The following is an 8,139-nucleotide window of genomic DNA, read 5'->3' on the forward strand; positions in this document are numbered from 1 at the left end:
TTAATTGCACGGGCTGTTTTTTTCATGGTTGATGGTGACAGCATTTTTCCGTCATCTTCAGTTGGCGGGACCTTCAACTCACCGATATTCTGGTTATTAAGCAGTTCATCAAAATACTCAAACCATCGCTCTAATTCGGTCGAAAATCAAATTCCCCTCAAATGTTAAATATTGCATATAAACCAATGTCGAGATGAGAATTAGGAAATTGACAGGAGCATATTGGGACAACCAAGGTTAACATCCTTTGGGGGTGACATTCAGGAAAGAAAAAAGGGAAATATTACATATTATTAAATGCATTCATTTTTAACATTGTCCCTGGAAAGTCGAATGAAATATTGCACGTGCCGCAAAGCCGTGGACACTACACGTTCTTCTGATAGTTTCGAAGATCATTTATTGATGTTTCATCTCCAAGTCCTCTGATAGCTGCAGTTACTGCGGCCTCCATTTTCCCTTATAGATGTTATAAAGGACTTTGTTATGGACGACTTCATTGTTCACTCTCAATTGATTATCCGAAGAAATGCAAAATGCTATTGTTATTCGAGCCATGGGTCACAATGACACGAGATAGTAATTTGAGCCTATACTGCCCCCTGAGAAGTGGCGGCATTCAGTTAGCACGTGGTCAATTTGGTTAAAGTATTCCCATCTGGAAAGATTCACATTTATTTATGGATCTCTTTTCGTGCAGACCAGGTACTTTCAACAACCATTTCGTACGACACTGCTCCCCGTTAATAATAATAATAACCATTAGCGCAACAATCCAATTGAATTGGGACCTTGAAGTGTGTTAGAGAACTTCAATCAAGACCGTAACGGTACACTACAGGATTGTGTTAACCTATAGAAAGCAATGTGGTCAGCATTGCGTTCGTCCGAGATTATTACCCTGATTTGATTCAGATGCTCATTCCCAACTGAGATGATAGGTACGTCAAATCTCGATACAAGTCCCATTGCCACCGGTGTGATTTGAACCGCGACCTTAAGTACGATAGCCTCGTGCTCTAGCCACTCAGCTACCCTGATACACACATTCCATTGTCTTTCGTAAACTTATGCAAGCTATAGGAGCCGACGTATAGTCTGAATACGGGCTGCTTTCCTGCTTGACTGGTGAAATCTCCAAATATAATTTTGATATCATATCTGGTGCAGGCTTCGAAAGTTCGTTCTACGCGTCATAAAAGATATCCTTCCCCAACTCTGCAATCCCCTCCATAAGGACATGAACGTTAATGAGGCTTATATTTCCAAACTTGACCACTTGACAACTTTTGAAAACCAATAACAGCAGATTTCATTTTTTGACAGACTTGGAAACCTACTTCGAGGACATGGCTTACTAAATGGCTATCCAGCGAATCTCTTGTGATGATACACCATCAACCTCATATAGGGATAGACTAAAGGCTACTTAGCAGCTCCTATTCTATACAAGAAACGCACGGGTTCGACAGAGAGTGAAGCAACTCCTTTCACAGCGTGACGATGATTGGCTCAAAAAGTAACGAAACGAAAATAGTCCTTTTGTGGGGCGCCATAACTTTTCAACGAGGGACAATCGCCACAACTATTCAACGGTGTTAAAAAGAGAGGATCATCTTCTTCCTCTCACATACCTCCTTTGTCCCCTCCTTCTCTGGGACTAGCGAATAGAACTTCATCCTGATGATATCAAAATACCCCCCATTTGAACCGCCATAACTTTTTAAGAGTAGGCGACGACCTCGATTTTTCAACGAGCTTTGAGTGTGAGGACCTCCCGCGAAATTCTTTTTATACCCTTCATATCCCCTCAAAGATGAGATTTAAAGTCAAACGCTACTGTTATGACACGATTTGAGGCGCTATAATTCTTTAAGGGGTTCGGGAGCGGAGACCTTTCCCTTTCTCCTGCATACCCTCACGGGGTATTCAAATTTTACTATGATAATATAAAAAACCTTTTATAGCCGGGAAGAGGGTCCATAAACTCCCTACCCCTCCTGGGTGATTTGCAAGCTTAATCTCTTCCCAATGCAGTCTCCAACCTGGAGGCCCAGTTGGTACAATTTGAAGTCGAGGAAGACTCATCTCCATCTTTCTTCTTTTGAATTTTTTCCTTAAGAAAAGACTCCTAGAGATAACCACGTGGAGGTCAAGATAGTCGGCGTTAGGCCACCAAGTCTCTCCCAGGTTTTGTGCTGCATCGTGGGTACTAACCTAAGTTTTCGCCCTAGGACCTGCACTCTTTTTTAACCAGAGAATTTTCCTTTAAATATTTAATCTTTGTCGTACAGTTTCGCCAAAAGGGTGAACATAATAGCGAACTACTCCATGTTACCCCACCACATCAAGGTGGTGTCTGGGGGAGGTTGTAAACACTCCAGTACACCTGTGTGTGTGTGTGTGTGGTGGGGGAGAAGCTTCTGAGCACTCACATTCGTTAACGTATCCCAGGATTTCCGTTAGTGGATGTGATGCTACCCGTCGCAATTGGAGAGCATTGGCATCGAAAATCTTATATCTGATGTGTCCATAGCAGGGGCATTCACATAGGAAATGCTCCGTGGATTACCGTGGATTTCATTACAGGAGGGGCACGTATCATCTTGAATAATTTCTATTCTAAACATATGTCCAGCTAGTGAATTATGGCCTGTCAGACTGCCTGCAAAACTTCTGGAAATCCTCTTGCTTTTCGGCAAGATAAACTTTGTGATACGTATGTTCGGTTCTGACAGGAAAAGTTTGGTGTGTCTAGCAGCATTTAGGCTCTTCCACCTGTCATTATGGAAAGCTTGTTCCCAGTTTTTGAAGACAGCCTTAGCCAATTGCTACTTCCGGTCCTAGCATGGGGAAGATTAAACCCTCTTTTGCAAAAGCATTTCATTTCCCTCTACGCCACAGTGACCAGGTATCCAGAGTAGTTCCACGGTATTGAATCTGGAGATAGAGTTTTCCGAAGTGATCAAACTACTCAACGCCCTCAACGCAGCCTGGCTATCACTTCAGGTTGCGATACGCCTGCCCTTCAACCGATTGTCGATCACCCAGTTTGCCGCCGTTAGGATCGTTGAATATTGTCCCAAAGGAAAAGCCTACTTCTCATTTTTATTCGAGAGGAAGACTCCAGGGCCTTGTTCTGTTTTTGAGCCATCGGTGTAGAAGACGTCCGTATATCCCGCCACGCGTTCCTCTGGGACTTCCCAGTTCTTCATAGCTTCTACCAAACAGATGTATGGGGACCCGAGAATCGGAAAGCATTGTAAGAGCTGGATTCAGTACTCCCAGTAATTCTTAAAATACTCTGTGCCCCTCCCCTCATCTGTTGTTTCCCCATAGATCTAATGGAAGTAGTCTATGCGCTATACCCATGAAAAGGTTAGAGCTGCCATACTGTCCTTTGAACATTTCAAAGCACCTGGCATGGATGGCATCTATCCGGCAATGCTAAAGGAGGGTATGGAGCATTTAGAACGACCTCTAAGAAATATTTTTCGAGGATGTCTTGCTCTGGGTTACGTGCCTTCTTCTTGGCAACAGGTTAAGGTAGTTTTCATACCGAAACCTGGGAAAGACGACTATTCTAATCCAAACAACTTCAGACAGATCAGCTTGACTTCATTCTTGCTGAAAGGTTTGGAGAGACCGGTGGAGCATCACATTCGTGGAAACGCACTTAGGTCACACCCACTTAGTGAAAACCAACATGCTTACCAACGTGGGAAGTCCTGTGAGTCCGCTCTTGATTCTTTGGTCACAGAGATAGAGGATGCAACTTTGAATGGTGAGTACGCGATGGGGTTGTTCGTGGACATTGAAGGGGCTTTTGACTGTGCGCCTTTTCAAAAACTTTGTGATGTCGCCAGAGCGCATGGTGTTGATGATGCTTTAATTAAGTGGATCCATGCTATGCTAACGCAAAGATTGTTGTGCGCTGAGGTAGGGGTCGATCGCTACCTGACTACAGAAGCGACGAAGGACTGCCCCCAAGGAGGTGTGCTTTCGCCGCTTCTGTGGAGTATGCTGATCGACTCACTGCTATGCGAACTGCAAAGTTTGCCAATACACGCTCAAGCTTATGCTGATGACGTGGCTGTACTTGCTGTTGATCGGGATCTTGGAACGGTGTGTAGGAATATACAGCGTGCCGTTGATTTGATAGACAGCTGGTGCCTTAGACATGGTTTGTCAGTTAATCCAAATAAAACCACAATGGTTTTATTCACAAAAAGGAGAAAACTGGATGGACTTTGTCTCCCTGAGATGGGTACTACCCTTCAACTCTCCGAAGAAGTGAAATATCTGGGGGTCACTCTATATAAAAAACTTCTTTGGAACAAACATGTAGAGGTAAAGATGAAACGAGCTCTCACAGCTTATGGGCTGTGCAGACGGACCTTTGCCTCGACATGGGGACTCAGGCCTCATGTGGTAACGTGGATATACGTTACCATCATTAGGCCGATGTTCGTATATGCATCCGTAGTGTGGTGGGTTAAGGTGAGACAAAAAGGTTTTCACCGTAAACTAGACGCACTGCAAAGAACTGTTTGCCTGGGTATCACTGGCGCCATGAGCACGACATCCGGCGCAGCTCTGAATGCACTACTCAATTTGCAGCCCCTGGATATATTTATTCAAAGCACTGCAATGAGAGCAGCTCATAGGCTAATTCGATTAGATCTATGGGAAAACAACGGATGTGGGTGCACAGAGCATTGGAAGAGTTACTGGGAGGACTGAATCCAGTTCTTACAATGCCTTCCGATTCTCGTGTCCCCATACATCTGTTTGGTAGAAGATATGTAGTTACCCTGAAGCGTAGAGAGGACTGGGAAGACCCAGAGGAATGCGTGGAGGGATATACGGAAGTCTTCTACACGGATGGCTCAAAAACAGAAGAGGGTTCTGGAGCCGGAGTCTACCTCTCGAATAAAAACGAGAAATGGGCTTTTCCTTTGGGACCATATGCAACCGTTTTTCAACCGAAGTTTATGCGATCCTAAGGGTGGCAAACTGGGTGATTGACGAGCGGTTGAAGGGCAGGCGCATCGCAATCTGTAGTGACAGTCAAGCTGCACTGAGGGCATTGAGCAGTCCTTTGATCACCTCGAAAATCGTTCAGGAATGCAGAAACCGTTTGAACTCTATGTCTAGATTCAATACGGTGAAACTACTCTGGGTACCTGGTCACTGTGGCATAGAGGGAAATGAAATCTCTGACGCTTTAGCGAAAGAGGGGTCAATCTCCCCTATGCCGGGACCGGAGCCAGCAATTGGGGTATCAGTAGCATTGGCTAAATCTGTTTTCAAAAACTGTGAACAAGTTTCCCATAACGACAGGTGGCAGAGCTTAAATGCTGCTCGACACACCAAACTTTTCCTGCCAGAACCCAACATACGTACCGCAAAATTTATCCTGTCGAAAAGCAGGAGGACTTGCAGGTCTATTGTGGGTGTTGAATTCTTTTTGATACTTGCCTATTGTAATATTTTCTCTTTTCTTTACACATATAACTTGAAGTCTATGTAATTGTAATCAAAATTTTTGCTTGCATTTTTCTATAAGTTAGTCTGAGCTAAACTCCCGAACCGCATATATCGATAACCCATAATATTTCATTTTCGCTTATATTCTATTCTTAGTTTTAAATAAAATAATTGAATTCAACCAATTGTTTTAAAAGTGGGCATTCTGACAGGCGAGTACAATGGGCCAACACGGCCTGAGTGCTCAGAAGGTGTAGCTTCTCCCCCACCATACACACACACACACAGTCTACGCGCTGCTCCCATTGCAGTGCTTTAAATAAATATATCCAGGGGCCGCAAATTGAGTAATGCATTTAGAGCTGCGCCGGATGTCGCGTTCATGGCACCAGTAATACCAAGAAACACAGTTTTTTGCAGTGCGGCTAGTTTACCTTTTAGTCTCCCCTTAACCCACCACACTACGGATGCATAAACCAACATCGGCACAATGCTCCTTACTTCTGTAACTTGTAACACGTAACATCAAATTCCTATACCCAAGCCCAATTTCCTTTTTCTATTTTAGAAAATTTTCAATCACTTTCCATTCAACCTGTTCCCGCGTTTTTGCTATAAAATCGAGTATCTAGTATTTCGACAACTTTTAGCACTTGCTTCTAGTACATTAGTACCACGTGCTCGAATGTACACAAAAGCTGAGGCGAAATGTCAAAATAGCCGACTGTCAACTGGAGTGAGTTCCCACTGTCCTCATTTTTCGAATTATAACTTCGCAAATTATTAAAAATGGGCAAGAAAGACAAAAATAAGAAGAAAGGCAAAGGCGCAGAGAAGACTCAAATGAAAACCGACAAAAAGCTAGCAGCAAAGCAGAAAAAATTACTGGCAAAACTTGGAGAAGTGTGTTTACCTTAAACCGTGAAAACAAACGTTAATTTCAATATCTAAATCGTTTCAGGCAGATATCCAAGAAGTTGTAGCGAAATTAGAAGCTGAGGAGCAAAGGCTAAAAGAAGTGACCGAAACAGTATGTCCTCCCCCGTCGGCGCGGTCGAGCTTTTCCTTTTGCGCTCATCCCGAAAAGGAAGAACTGATCCTGTTTGGAGGAGAATTCTTCAATGGACAGAAAGTTTGTGTTTACAACGATCTTTACTTTTATAACATCCCGAAAAATGAATGGAAGCTAGTCAAGTCGCCTAGCGGTCCGGCTCCGCGAAGTGGCCATCAAATGGTTACGGTTGCTGCTGATGGTGGACAGCTTTGGGTGAGTTTTGGATAGAAATTTTGGTGAAACTGTGACTCAACCAATAGCTCTGATCTTTGACGTGAATATTTAATCTTTCAGCTTTTCGGCGGCGAATACGCAAGCCCCTCACAAGCACAATTCTACCATTTCAAAGATCTGTGGGTCTTCCGGTTGAACACGAAGAAATGGGAGAAGGTAAATGCTCCCAACGGGCCTTCAGCGAGGAGTGGCCATCGTATGGTGGCTGCCAAAAAGAAGCTTTTCATCTTTGGAGGATTCCACGACAACAACACTTCGTATCAGTACTTCAACGACGTCCACGTCTTCTCCCTGGAGAGCTACGAATGGCTAAAAATCGAAATTGCGGGAGCAATCCCACCCGCACCTCGTTCCGGTTCGTGCATAGCGGCGGCTCCCGATGGTCGGATTTTGATCTGGAGCGGGTACACAAAGTCCAAAGTGAACAAGGAAGTCGATCGGGGGATAACACACGCTGATATGTTCGCACTTACACCGGACAGTAAGTGAAATTCTTCTCTCGCAACCAACTGCTTTGTTTTCTCATGCCTTCTTGCCTTTTTAGAATCAAATCCCGCCACAAAATTCAAATGGGTAAGCGTTAAACCAGGCGGCTACCGACCCCATCCGCGAAGTGGTATTGCCTTCACAACAGCACCAAATGGCAAAACCTATTGCTTCGGTGGCGTCATGGACATCGACGAAGACGAGGAGAACATTTCTGGGCAATTTGGCAACGATTTGTACTACTTAGATTTGAGTTCGACCACTTTCCGCCTCGTCGAGGTTGTGAAGAAAGCTGGGAAGTCATCTAAGGCTGGCGACGGATCCCAGGAAGTTGAAATGGCAGAAGACGCGCCAGTAGCTGCTTCTACGACTGTAACTACTGACGGAATTTTCACCGTCACAGTCGGCGGAAGTTCGAGTAACGCCAGCAACAAAGGTAAAATCGCGTCCTTGTTTGATAAACTGAAACCGAAACCAGGTCCTCATCCACGAATGAACGCTGGAATGACCATTTGCAAGGGAACCTTATACCTGTACGGTGGCATTTACGAGGAGGACAAGAAACAGAGCACGCTTGGCGATTTCTATGCATTGGATCTACACAAGCTGGACGAATGGAAAGCTCTGATTTCCGACACTTCACGCTCCCATGAATGGATTGATTCCGGCAGTGAGGGAAGCGACAGTTCTGGAAGTGAAAATAGTGATAGTAGCGATGATAGCTCGGATTCCGAAATGGATACTGATTAGACGATGTTTGTTGCTGTATACTCTCGTAAATAAGTCCGTTTTTATAATAAATCCAAATAAAAGTTGATCTGTTCTGCGAGGCGAAGTATTTCCGTGGACTCAAACCCATTGGCCCACAACTCCTC

General features: G+C 44.3%; 1 protein-coding gene across 1 annotated transcript; it reads left to right on the top strand.

The window, feature by feature from the left end:
* The first annotated feature begins 6,178 nt into the window (after positions 1 to 6,178).
* Positions 6,179 to 8,093, top strand: LOC119648098 (kelch domain-containing protein 4). The gene is made up of 4 exons (XM_038049598.1): positions 6,179 to 6,393; positions 6,452 to 6,757; positions 6,839 to 7,259; positions 7,323 to 8,093. The coding sequence occupies exons 1-4, from the start codon at positions 6,280 to 6,282 to the stop codon at positions 8,012 to 8,014; spliced, it is 1,533 nt and encodes a 510-aa protein (XP_037905526.1). The 5' UTR covers positions 6,179 to 6,279; the 3' UTR covers positions 8,015 to 8,093.
* Positions 8,094 to 8,139: the final 46 nt, after the last annotated feature.

Source organism: Hermetia illucens, chromosome 2, assembly GCF_905115235.1.
Source record: "Hermetia illucens chromosome 2, iHerIll2.2.curated.20191125, whole genome shotgun sequence".
In the NCBI taxonomy this organism is placed as follows: Eukaryota; Metazoa; Arthropoda; class Insecta; order Diptera; family Stratiomyidae; genus Hermetia; species Hermetia illucens.